Genomic DNA, 14,402 nt, shown 5'->3' on the forward strand with positions numbered 1-14,402 from the left:
TGGTTAGTTTAGGCTGAGAGATTATTTGTAGACTACTAGGTCACTCAAGAATGATTGTAGAGGTTAAAGTACTAGCTTCTGAAGCTACTGAGTGGGAACTGGGTCAAATTATGTGGTGACATTTCTTTGGGGAAAACACCGATCAATACATTTGCCCCTCGGGACTAAATAGTACTGTGAAACGCCGTGTCACAGTACTACATAGCATCCACTGTTGGGGAAAAAAAAAAGCAGTTCCCATGATATGGACACTGTACACTGTACCACTTTGAGTTTACACCTTGCTTGAATGCAGGGTAAATACCTGGAACATAGCTGCAAAGGAATCCAGGAGTGTGAGTTATCTAACTTCAGTCTTCAGAAGATGAGCAATACAAGGAGGGATCTAGTCAAAATGAAAGCAGAATGCTTGAGAGGCTGGGCATCCATGCCTATGCTTCCCCACCACAGAATCATAAACTGAAATCTCCAGTTTCAAACCCATCACAACACCCTTACGTAATCTTCAACATTTGAAACAGCAGCCTCACTCTTACCTTTGCTCTGTGAAGTAAAACTGTAAGTTTCTGACAGTTTAAATGTGAAACATAATGGCAAACTTAATATTCCTTAATATTCCTCAAAAAAAGCTGTTTGGAGAAAAAATGTAAGAGCTGGCCAGTCTTTACGGGGAAAAAGTAGAACCAATGTTAGTTGCGACAAATATTAGTAATGTGACAGGTTAATAAGAAATAATTAGGGTTCAGGGCCTAGAGAAATGCTCTGTGCTATTGTTGCACAATAATCTTCTGTAAATCTAAAATTATCCTAAAATAAAAAGTTCATTTAATTAAAAAAATGAAAAAAACAGTCAACCAGAAATGCAGAGAGACTCAAACTCCCAAGACAAATTGCAAGTACGCTTATACAAGGAACATCATTGGTCATTTATAGTTGTCCTTCATCTATTGGTATCACATTTATTTTGAAAAGAAATTTGGAAAGAAAGATAATATTGTCTCTCCCTCCTTTTTCTATGTCATATGTATGTATTATGTAGAAAGACACATGCATATGTCTGTATGTTTACCCATATAGTTACTACTATTTTGTATGGATTGCTATTTGTATGCATATTTAACCACTTAATACAGCTTTACCTTGCTTTTATAGCAAAAACTAGAATCTCAAAAAAATTTGCCTCAAAATTAGATGGATATTTTTTCTTGTGAAGGAATAGATTCTAGAAATGTTTACCAATCTTTATTAGCTAGAGCTTGCTATTTATTGTGCCTGCTATTTGCAGGTAAAAAATGCATTAGAACTCTGTCTTCCAGGGCTTACATAAACTCTGATGATTTATTTATCAAAAACTGACAAAAAGGGACATCTTTCTGCATTTGCAGTGTATTGAGAGTTAAGTTTAAGACGATAACTGTATCTTTTGCTACTCTAAAATGCCTATCTTTTTCTAAGATAAGAATGAAATAAATAAACTAGTAGTTGTGTCTTTGTTTCTACTTAGACTTTTCTTCTTTTTGATAGCAAAGAACTTAAAATGTTAGCCACTTTTAATATAAATTTTGGGTAAATTACCAAAGGGGTTATCATCCAAATATGCTTGCTACAGTAATTTCAGGTGTGGGTTCATAGTTATCTTGGGAATTCTGAGTCGGGAGACAGCTGTGCTGTTACTATTCCGACTGCTCTCCATGGTTGATTGTGGGCTTTGTTAGCTGCTCCAGACACAATGTCATGGATTAATTCTTCCTTTCTCCCCACAATTTCTACCTCATTTTACTAATAAAATAGCTCAAACTTAGATATTTGTATGAACATATTTCTAAGAATGACAAAATTATTTTTTCTTCAAATGTAAAAGGGATTTTATTTTGGTGAAACTTTACAGACTTTAGTGAATATTTGTTGAAAGATACATGCCAGAAATTGTCAATAATAGATATATTAAACATAGGCTCTAACTTCAAAAAGAACGTGGAACTTGTGGAACACTGGCGTCTTATAGCTAATATGGATGAAACATTGCCTGGCACTGTGCTAACTGCTATAAGGTATTATCTACCATTTCCCACAAGCATTTTCTAAGACAAGTGTTATTACCCCATGTTATTTATAGATAAAGTAACTGAGATTTATAGAAGTTAAGTTAGGTAGACATAGTAGTTCTCAACCCTGTCAGACCCAATGAATCACTTTTATGTAAAATAATTCATAATGACCCATTTTATGCTGAAACAAAGTAATGCATGACTTAACCTATCTATAGATGTAATTTGAAAAATCAGTATACAATGTTCCAACTTAAAATGAAGCAGAACTAAAAGTATTCTAATATGTATTTTAACGTGTAAGGGCTTGGCTACAACTACCCTAGAATACATAGTAGACACAGGCTTTCACTGTTGATAGAATTAAGATGAATGTGACCATTTCAAATGCACACTGTTACAAATACTATAAATACTATAGTTCAAATATTATAGTTCAAATACTTTGTGTAGTTTCGACACAGGTGATGTAATTTTTCAAAATGGAAAGCAAGCCTTGGTGAAGTTCTTAACAGCAACAACAAAACCTTCTTTGATTAGTGATTGACATACTAGTTCCTTTCCAGGACATTTCAGTGTCTAGTAAATCATGCAAAAGACATGGTGTTTCTACCTAAAAGAATTACATCCTGAGCTAAGATAATTATCAATGAGTTAAGAAATTTCCTTAATGCCTGATGGGTCATTTTAAATCATGCACACTGTCCTGTACATGGTGGGGTATCTAAATCTCTAGCCTATTCCACTGAATGCCAGTAACGTCCTTGAATGTTCGTGAAAACCAAAAATGTCCCAGAAATTAGTAAAATGCTCTGTGTTGAAAACTCCTATGTTAAGTAGAAACAGTGGTGCTACAATTCGTATATAGGCCCATCAGATTCAAATATTATTCTTGTATGTGCTGTATTATTTTGCCTTATAAGTTAATGAAAGAGACATTATACTGTTAGGAATTCTCAAATACTTTTTGCACCATGAACCTGTTGGGAAGTCTAGTGAAAACCATGGATGTCTTTTCAAAATGTACTTTTTCATATAAAAAATAAAATTCATAGAATTAAATCAATTATATTGAAACATAGTTTTAGTTTAATGATAGGTACAAATAATATTTTAAGGTTCATAACACTTATAATGTTATATGTAAGTATCTGTGGTTGTATTGATGACAAAAATGCTGTTGTGGTTTGTTGCCTATATTCATAATTGAAAATATAAAGATGATCTCTTCCTCTCTCTCTATATATGTGTTTTATACATATATCTATATTAATTATAGATAATACATATATAGATTATATATAGAGATAGATATCTATATCTATCTATATAGATTATATAGATAATGCATATATAATATGTATATTCTCCTTATATGTGTGTGTGTATATACATATATAATATATGTATTTTAATCCAAGTTCAAGAATGCTCAGAACTCATCCATGAACCCTGAAATAAAGCACCTGTGCTAGAGGAAATCATGTACAGGATACACAGAGAGCACAGAGTTGATCGCAACTAAATGGTTCGATAAGTTGCAGGAAAAGTGATATACATCAGTTTACTTGCAGATTCCTAAAGATTGATTGGTTAACAGGCAAAGAAGCCTAGGGAAGAGTGTATACAAAAATCACAGTGTCAGAAAAGACCATAATGTGTGTAGGCAATACTAAGTAGCTTGCCTCAACAAAAGAGGGTGAAGAAAACCTGGAAATTAACCATGGACTAGAATGCACAGTTTGTTCTTTAAATCAGAAGGATTTTGCTCTAATTCTACTTGATTCAATAATACCTTATGTGCTTACTGAGATTTTTAGTTTTTCAAGTCCTTCAGAAAACTATTATTGTCATTTTGTAGTCTGTGAAGTCCACATTCTCAACACCCATTGCAATAAAATTAGCTTTATTTTTATGGTGAAGAATTTTCCAAGCATGGATATTTTTATCAAGATAACTATTGTCAATAGGAAATATGGCATAAGTGAAAATATCACAAGCAAAGATTTCTTACCCATATTTGATTATATCTAAATCAGTTAAAGGAAATAGGATGGAACGGGATTTGATTTTCCCTTGTTAACATTATTTAACTTTTCTTCAGTATATTTGCATTATGTGCCTGCAACATCCCATGGATAGATGAAATGGGTTATCTCATTTACTATGTAGTGTATTATGCCTTTCTAGAATAGATAGAAAATAAAGTACTAACATCAAATGGAATTTAGAGCAGTTTTCAATTGTTGTTAACTTATCCACATTTATTTTCAGTGAGTGTCATAACTCCACAGATCGAATCAAAGTCAGAGTATGGGATGAAGATGATGATATTAAATCCAGAGTCAAGCAACATTTCAAAAAGGAGTCAGATGATTTTCTGGGACAAACAATTGTAGAAGTGAGGACCTTGAGTGGAGAAATGGATGTCTGGTACAACTTAGGTGATTTTTTCTTTATCTACTTGAAAACGAGTTAAATAAAACCCCTGAATACCTGTGGCATGTATTATATTCCCATATAAGTAAAAATAACCAATGCCTTTCCAGGACATTCTGTTGAACTTTAGATGATTCATTTCATTGACAAGAAAAGGCTATTCTTTTTTCAATACTGTTGAAAGACTTTGGTAAATTTGAGGTGAAAGGAGAAAACCCTTTCCAAGAACTACCTAGATGTCTTTTAGAGAAAAATGTTATTGCATTCTTAATTTTTAATGTATGAAATACAGCTTCACAAACCCTTGCCAAATACATGCGAAACAAATAACCTATTATTTAATGCTATTTGACTTATTTCCTTCTTGTCCATTAATGAACTTTTGGCAATGAAGGAAAAATGTATTTTGAATTGCTTTCAAATGATGGTATAAAAGTAGGCTTTGGTTGACAAAGTCAAGTAAATATGTGAACTCATGCAGACTCTCTTGATGAAGATACTGAGAAGGTGATTAATTGGAATGATTTAAAAAATTATTATGGAACCAGAAATTAAATAAGGTAAGTTTTAATTTAACTTTTACTAGAATAAAATAATAACATAGAATTTTCTGTGGTGATTTAATAGTAGTAAAAATATATGAGTCACCTCAGTTTCTGCAAAGGCACGATCTGAAGATGTCTTAATCATATCCTATAAAGTGTTTTAATTAAACTTTTGAGGGCTGGCTGGATATGGATATGAATTAAAGAGTTGACACATTCCTTGGGTTACAAAGAGTTACCACTTAGGATACCAACATATGTTAACAAATTAAAAAGTGCTTTTGACTTTAAAAAAAATCGCATACTTTTAGTAATGAAATAATTGACAAACGGAAAAGGTCACATAGAATTCACAAAACTCTAGATTATAGAATAATTCAATGAAAGAGATATTTAATTTATCTGAACACGGATGATTCAAGTTAAACTAAGAACTAATTATTAAAACTATCTTAAGAAATCTTCCTTAAAGAAGATTTGTACTCTTATGTATTGGAGTAGAATTTTTACCTCTGCTATAATGAGCCACCCCCCAAAGCTTGTTTTAACTATTAAATGACTTCATATATGAAAATAGAGATACTAACTGAGGGTAAATTTCAGGCCATTAACTCTGTGGAACATTCACAAATTATTTCTTTATGAAAGAGGTTTATCTTTATATGGACTTCTTTTCTGTAATAAGTTAACATATTCTTGGGTCGAGGCAGTAAAGTTGTAATTCAGAACAGAAATTTCTCCAATGTATTCTTTTAATAAGACATATATGAGTACCTGGCACAGTGGCTCACACCTGTAATCCCAACATTTTGGGAGGTGGAAGAGGGAGGATTGCTTAAGGCCAGGAGTTTGAGTTCAGACTGGACAACATAGTGAGACCCATCTCTACCAAAAATTTAAAAAATATTAGCCAAGCATGGTGCCATGTGCCTGTAGTCCCAGCTACTCTGGAGGCTGAGGCAGGAGGATCACTCGAGTCCAGGACACTGAGGCTGCAGTGGACTAAAAGATTATGCCACTGCACCCCAGCCTGGGTGACAGAGTGAGACCTTGTAAAAAAATAAATAAATAAGAAGAAGAACCAAAAAAAAAACCATGTACCAGAATATATTCAGAACTTGCTGAGGAATTTGAATATGCTGCTATTAGTAAAATCAGCCATCTAGCTCTTATGCTGAAACTGTCCTTCAGTCTATGAGATGAAAATGTGATGAAACACAATATTGTAAGTCTTTACCTACCCACCCTCAGTAGTTTTTTGCCCTCATTGCTGATGTTTAACCTTTGAGAGTGTGTACAGGTTTTACCTTTTTTAGCTTTGTGTAAAATCTCTAAATACATTCTATCCAAACAAATAACCTATTTCTATTCTTGACACAACCCTCCTTATCACTTAAAATTCATTCCACTACACAAAGGAAGTTTTGACTGAAAGCCTTTGGTGTCCAAGCAGAGCCTGCTTCCCAAAGATCCTTAGGGATGATGACAGTTAAAAATCAAAGAACCAATAAAGCTCCCCTGGAGTTCTGGAAAGAAGTGTGTGACAAAAAAAGACCCTAGGTCTTGCATTTCTCTTGGTCCCAGCAGAGAATTTTTATTTTTATTTATTTATTTATTTTTGAGACGGAGTCTCGCTCTATCCCCCAGGCTGGAGGGCAGTGTCGCAATCTTGGCTGACTGCAAGCTCCGCCTCCCAGGTTCACGCCATTCTCCTGCCTCAGCCTCCCGAGTAGCTGGGACTACAGGCGCCCGCAACCACGGCCGGCTAATTTTTTTTTTTCTTTTTTTTTTTTTGTATTTTTTTGTGGAGACGGGGTTTCACCGTGTTAGCCAGAATGGTCTCGATCTCCTGACCTCGTGATCCGCCCGCCTCGGCCTCCCAAAATGCTGGGATTACAGGCGTGAGCCATCGCGCCGGGCCCAGCAGAGAATTTTAATATTTCTTGAGAATCAACTCCCTCTCAACCAGTAGGAAAATCGCTTATGATCCTGGCACTTAGAAGGGAAGAATCTTTGCAACACAAATGACGATTAAAGAATAACAGTGAAAAGTCAGCAGACATTCCACAAGAGGGAAGTCGTCTTCATGATTTAACTGTACCTTATACGGCTAAAGATACAGCTGTGTTTAGAAAGAGGGCCAATTTAAAGTCCTCCGCACTGACTTTGTGTCGCTTACCTAAATCCTATTTTCATTTGTGAAATGGGTCAGATTGCCTCTGTGTTTTGTATCTGAAACGGGTCTTGAACTTAGGACCCTCCACTACAATCACAGCCTAGATTATGCCTTTATTTATCGCAAAGCTGTTGCTCAGTTTATACCGAACACATACACACGCACATTTTATGGCTAAATTGACTGTATGTTGTTTCCATTCAAATAAACAATCCAGCACTTATAAGTTAGCCTAGGCTATGGACTGTAGGTCTTTATAAATCACTGACAATGAAAACTATTAACATTTTTTTATAAACCAGAACTTTGGCTCATCTTTTCAAGTACAGAAACAAAGAGAAGAAACCAAGCAGTGACAGCTTTCAGATAAAATAATTTCCTATTTTTACACCGTTTTTCTTGATTTTGATTGCCAAATAACTTATTTAATTTCATTGTATAAACTGATCAAATACACAGAAATACATGAGAATGGCAGGGTCTTCTGATTAGTTTTTTTTATTTGGAATATCTGTAAGACGCCTGATAATTACAATACCACAATAGGCAAATATTTTTAATTGTATTTAGGGGAATCATAGTTACTTTTTTTGCATTTTTAAATAGAGACAGGGTCTCACTCTGTTAGACAAGGTGAAGTGCCCTGGTGTGATCATAGCTTAGTATAACCTCGAACTCCTGAGTTCAAGAGAGCCTCCTGCCTCAGCCTCCTAATTAGCTAAGACTGCAGGCAAGCACCAACACATCTGCCTAATTAAAAAAAAAAAAATGTAGAGACTAGCTCTTGCTATGTTGCATAGGCTGGTCTCAAACTCCTAGCATTAAGTGGTCCTCCCACTTTGGCTTCCCAAAACACTGAGATTATAGGCAAGAGCTACCACATATGGCCTCATTATGGTTACTTAATAAGCAACTCTGACTCAGAAAAATAGCTTTTAGCTACTTAAGCCGTTTTTTTGTTTTTTTGTTTTTTAGCTTTTGAGAGGTCGTATGAGAAAAACATTATTGTCAGACATGACTGACCAATTGCCTTTTTGCTTTATCAGAGAAAAGGACAGATAAGTCAGCTGTATCTGGGGCCATACGATTGAAAATCAATGTGGAGATAAAAGGAGAAGAGAAGGTTGCTCCATATCATATTCAATATACATGTTTACATGAGGTAAATAAATGGAATTTTACTAATACAAAATATAAGAAATGTTCTTGATTATGGATTATAAAACAGAATATTTGTTTTAAAAATCATTGAATTTGTAGAGTGGTTCCTGGAGTTCTGACTCTATACTACAGCAGGTGATATACTAAGATGTCATAAATTCTATGTATTGTATTACCCCTGACGAACTTGTCATCTAATGAGAGTTTAGAACAAGCCTGTGAGGCAGGTGTGAATAGGCAATAAGATGATAATGCATAAGTAGATACAAAAAAATTAATGTTCTTCCAAAGAGGAAGAAGAGTGTTAAAAATATTGATTGAAGAAATGAGTCATGCCACATATTTTGGAAGCATTAAATATGTAGTAGTTTGGTATTGCAGGAGAGGATCAAATCGTAATTGTGTTTGAGAACTCCGAGTTAGAGTTCAGATTTTATTGAAGATTTAATTAGGACTCTATTTATAACTAGAAACATAAAAATATGGTGCTGTTTTGATGGCTTTTGGGAGCCAATGTAATAAGCAGTTAATTTTTCTTCCTGTTTCTGAGTACAACAAGCAGTTTCATACATACTGCACAGTCCTCCGTGTTAACCTCTCTTTCTACAAACATGTGAGTATGGAGAGAATGAAGATGTGGTTACTCACCCAAAAAGTAGGGCCTAGTTGGCTTGGAGAGAGGTAAACACCACCCAACATCAATCAAAAGCACAGTTTCACCAGTTCCCTTTTGTGTCTCAGTACAGAAGCACAGACAAATCATCTTGGGAGTCTATCAAATGTTTGTCGCTGAGAGCTTAGTTAGAGGTGTCACGGGAGACTTTCTCTGATGCAAATGATACTTGTCTCATATCAAAAAATAGGTGAAGCTGAGGAATGTACTCTTCTTCATGTTTTTCAAAGTAACAAAGTACCTTCCTCAGAAAAAGACAAGTGAAAGATAGTTCTACTTTTGTGCATATTATTTTTTCTAAATATATTCATGAAAATTTATACATGTAAATATTTATACCCCATTTTACTAAGAAAGAAATGAGGAACCGTGTTTAAATCGTGTGTATATTACACAGTAATTAGGCATAGGACCTAGGCTTAATTTCATAATCACAGTTTTGTGGTTAGTGATATCATTCCCTCAAGAGAGATGGTTCATTTTTCAGACCAATAAAAAGAAATCCCTTGAACTGGCATGATGGAGAATTCTGGCCTTAAAGTGTGGGCAGAGAAGATCTGCAGACAGAGAAACAGCAGTACACTTCACTTTACAAAGTCTTTTCTACTGGTCCAAGTACCAGAAAGAACTGAAATCTAAGAAAAAGTCCTTCAGTTTACCCTGGCTTTATCAGAGTAGCAGTTGCTAAACTTAGAAGCAAAAAGGAATTGAGAGTAGTAATTTTATTTCATTACAAAATTCTCCAACATTCATTTTCAACCTCGATTCATTGCCCTGACTCTTACCATTTTGCAGCCCAAATCCTTTAGTATCATTTACACAGCTAAATTTTGCCTTAACATAGTCAAAATCAGATTATTCATCCAGGGCACTATAATTTACTCAGAATCCCCGAATGCAAAATACGCTCTATCGTGTAGAAATGTTTTCAGGCAAAAACACTGACTTCCTTCTGCAAATGGTTTGGTATGTACAAAATATTTGAATCATTGATTCTGTGTAGACCCACCCAACTTTACTATCTAAAGTGCCTTAGGAAGGTACTTTATCACTTTGAACATGAATAAGGGTACATTCTTCAGCCTCATCTCATATTTTTTGATGTAAGACAAGTATCATTTGCATAAGGGAGTCACCGGTGATACCTCTAACTAACCTCTCAGCTGCAGTGTAATAGAATCTAATTCTGAGAATGGAACTTGGCGATGTATGGTTTAATAAGCCTTCCAGGTGATTCTCATATACTTTAAAGTTTGAGAACCTGTGCCGTATTTGCTGAGGAAACTAAAGCCTTGATTTTTCCGAGGTTACAAAGCCTGTTACTGTCAGAGACCTATCCAGAGCTATTATGACGTCTTGTCCTAAATATTAAACTATGTCCTTCCTTCCCATATTTATATCAGCGCTTTTACCCAGGCAGAAATCAAAGCAGATTTTGCATAAAAGATGAATTGAGTTAGAATAAAAATTCAAGGTATTCCTATTGCTTGCAGATGCTGATGAAACATTAGAGGCAATGACAGTGCAAGAGCATTTTACTGGAAGTTTTAGTTAAATATTTCTTGCCTATTCTGAGGAATCACTGAACAATAAAAAACCACTTGCTTTTAGAATCTGTTCCATTACTTGACTGAAGTGAAATCTAATGGTGGAGTGAAAATCCCAGAAGTCAAAGGGGATGAAGCCTGGAAGGTTTTCTTTGATGATGCTTCCCAAGAAATAGTTGATGAATTTGCTATGCGTTATGGAATTGAATCCATTTATCAAGCTATGACGTAAGTACTACAGAACATTTACATGGTCAATATCTCTATTAAAATATAAAGAAAGAAAGGAGCATTCATCTCACTTCTAATTCAAATGAAACTGATTAAAAAGAGGATTATATTTCACTGTGCATGTTTGATGCTGACTACTCTCTCTTACAGCTGTAAAGTATTAATGACTTGGTAATTCACTACCACCATCCTCCAATCCTTGTTCAGTTCTCCAAGTGTGGTTCCTTGACAAATAGTATCAACAGCACCTGGCAACTTAGCAATGCAAATTATCCACCCCATCCCAGACCTACTGAATCAGAAACTCTGAGGGTGGAATCCAGCAACCTATGGTTTAACAAGTCTTCCAGGTGATTCTCACATACTTTAAAGTTTGAGAGCCAGTGACTTATTCCATATCTGAGGTAACTAAAGCCCTGGTTTGTCCAAGGTCACAAAGCCTGTTAGTGAGAGATACAGGTCCAGAGCTATTATGGTGTCTTGTTCCAAATTTTAGACTATGTCTTTCCTTCTCATATTTATATCAGTACTGCTAATTCAGTAAAACAAAGATTTATTTAGCACCCATAGAACCCAAACAGTATAAAAAATGTGATACCACAGAATTAACTTATTATACTTATAATTTCAGTTGAGGATTTAGAACTGAATTTCAGTAAGGGTTTAGTAATGAACAGAAGTATTCATTACTTCCCCATAGTTTCCTTTTTGAGACCTGGTCTAATTTTATAAGTGCATGTGGTTCAGATATATACCAGGTGTAATTTGTAAATTATTTATATTAGATTACTTTTTTCATATTAACAACAAGATCTCATTTTCATGTAAACTGAATAGATACTGGTCCAGATAAGGAGTCAATTTCAATCATCTTAATGACGAATGAAGACTGGGCCAAAATCAGTGTTCCTTTTCTTTTTCTTTTTTTTTTTTTTGAATATAAGTTCTGGGGTACATGTGCAGAATGTGCATGTTTGTTATGTAGGTATACATGCACCATGGTGGTTTGCTGCACCCATCAACCCATCATCTACATTAGGTATTTCTCCTAATGCTATCCCTCCCTTAGCCGTCTACGCCCCAACAGGCCCCGGTGTGTGATGTTCCCCGCCCTGTGTCCATGTGTTCTCATTGTTCAGCTCTCACTTTTGAGTGAGAACATGCAGTGTTTGGTTTTCTGTTCTTGTGTTAGTTTGCTGAGAATGATGGTTTCCAGCTTCAACAATGTCCCTGCAAAGGACATGAACTCATCCTTTTTTATAGCTGCATAGTATTCCATGGTGCATATGTGCCACATTTTCTTTATCCAGTTTATCATTGATGGGCATTTGGGTTGGTTCCAAGTCTTTGCTATTGTGAACAGTGCTGTGATAAACATACGTGTGCATGAGTCTTTATAGTAGAATGATTTATAATCCTTTGCGTATATATCTAGTAATGGGCTTGCTGGGTCAAATGGTATTTCTAGTTCTAGATCCTTGAGGAATCACCACACTGTGTTCCACAATGGTTGAACTAATTTACACTCTCATCAACAGTGTAAAAGCATTCCTATTTCTCCACATCCTCTCCAGCATCTGTTGTTTCCTGACTTTTTAATGATCACCATTCTAACTGGCATGTGATGGTATCTGATTGTGGTTTTGATTTGCATTTCTCTAATGACCAGTGATGATGAGCTTTTTTTTCATATGTTTCTTGGCTGCCTAAAGGTCTTCTTTTGAGAAGTGTAAGTACATATCCTTTGCCCACTTTGTAATGGGGCTGTTTGTTTTTTTCTTGCAAATTTGTTTCAGTTCTTTGTAGATTCTCGATATTAGCCCTTTGTCAAATGGATAGATTGCAAAAATTTTCTCTCATTCTGTAGGTTGCCTGTCCACTCTGATGATAGTTTCTTTTGCTGTGCAGAAGCTCTTTAGTTTAATTAGATCCCATTTGTCAATTTTGGCTTTTGTTGCCACTGCTTTTGCTGTTTTAGTCATGAAGTTTTTGCCCATACCTATGTCCTGAATGGAATTGTCTAGGTTTTCTTCTAGGGTTTTTATGCTTTTAGGTTTTACATTTAAGTCTTTAATCCATCTTGAGTTAATTTTTGTAAAAGGTGTAAGGAAGGGATCCAGTTTCAGCTTTCTGCATATGGCTAGCCAGTTTTCCCAACACTATTTATTAAATAGGAAACCCTTTCCCCATTGCTTGTTTGTGTCAGGTTTGTCAAAGATCAGATAGTTGTAGATGTGTGGCATTATTACTGAGGCCTCTGTTCTGTTCCATTAGTCTATATATCTGTTTTGGTACCAGTACCATGCTGTTTGGTTTACTTAAGTCAGGTAATGTGATGTCTCCAGCTTTGTTCTTTTTGCTTAGGATTGTCTTGGCTATGCTGGCTCTTTTTTTATTCCATATGAAATTTAAAGTAGTTTTTTTATAATTCTGTGAAGAAAGTCAGTGGTAGCTTGATGGGGCATACTTCCCAAAGTAATTGATAGATTCAGTGCTATCAGTGTTTCTTTTCAAAGTTTACTGTTCATAGCCCTTAATCTCTAATCATAATTCTAGAACAACATAATGTAAGCATGAATGATAATTATTGATAGAGAAATTGTGCATGCTTTTTCAGTACATAGAATGTCCTTATGCTAAATAATAAAGATATATAGATTCTTAGATGTGAAAAAAAAATAAGAAGCCTTAGAGATCACCCGATTGAACCTCCTCAAATCTAGAAACTTTGTTATTGGATCCCTGACTAATGGTCATCATCCCTTGTTCATCCACATCCAGTAATAGGGAGCTCACTACTTTGGAGGGAACTTGTTTTATAATTGGTCAAGCATAATAGAGTCTGTGATTTTGACATCTGTTCCATCCCATGCCAAAGGCTATGATTCAGAACACCTAGTATAAAGTTATAGCACAATTAAAATGCAACTATGATGAACAGTCTAAGAGAAATGAATTGTTCTGCCTAAAGAAAGGTAGGTTACAAAATCAAAACAACCTGCTGCTGGATAGAATCCCATTAAAAGAAAAGATTAAGTTAAATTTATTCTAAAATATCTCTGGGAGCTGATGTTAGATTCATTCATTTCCATCTTTTCTGTGTTCTAAGAAACACAGTCATGTTAATATAGAAAAATGGTAAGTATGTATCACATAGATCGTTGGAAAGAGGAGAATTAGCCCTTCCTTATTTTATTACATTGTATAATGTGGTAACTCTTGCCTCTCAATCTAAGTAAAAGATAAGTATTTTTCTTTTTTTTTTTTTTCCAGTTGATTTAGAAAGCTTATTTTGCCAAGGCTGAGGACAGGCTCCCATGACATGGTCTCAGGAGTTCCTCACGACACGTGCCCAAGGTGGTCGGGGCACAGCTTGGTTTTATACATTTTAGGGAGACATGAGACATTAATATACGCAAGATGTACATTGGTTCCATCCAGAAAGGCGGGGTCAACTCAAAGCAAGGAGGGGGCTTCCAGGGCACAGGTAGAGGAGAGACAAATGGTTGCTTTTTTGAGTTTCTGATAAGCCTTTAAGATAAGTATTTTTCAAAAATATTTTGGATATTTATTTGGTAGCAA

The 14,402-nt window shown here is 35.2% G+C and overlaps 1 protein-coding gene across 2 annotated transcripts in view; it reads left to right on the top strand.

Annotated features, from left to right (window-relative positions):
• Positions 1–14,402, top strand: part of UNC13C (unc-13 homolog C) — a 787,554-nt gene that overhangs the window by 453,365 nt on the left and 319,787 nt on the right. For both annotated transcript variants that reach the window (XM_054667546.2, XM_009429165.5), the window contains 3 exons: positions 4,323–4,492; positions 8,255–8,370; positions 10,654–10,817. In XM_054667546.2, coding sequence (XP_054523521.1) covers positions 4,323–4,492; positions 8,255–8,370; positions 10,654–10,817 — 450 coding nt within the window. The remainder of the gene's footprint in view (positions 1–4,322; positions 4,493–8,254; positions 8,371–10,653; positions 10,818–14,402) is intronic.

This window comes from Pan troglodytes, chromosome 16 (assembly GCF_028858775.2).
Source record: "Pan troglodytes isolate AG18354 chromosome 16, NHGRI_mPanTro3-v2.0_pri, whole genome shotgun sequence".
Lineage (NCBI taxonomy): Eukaryota > Metazoa > Chordata > Mammalia > Primates > Hominidae > Pan > Pan troglodytes.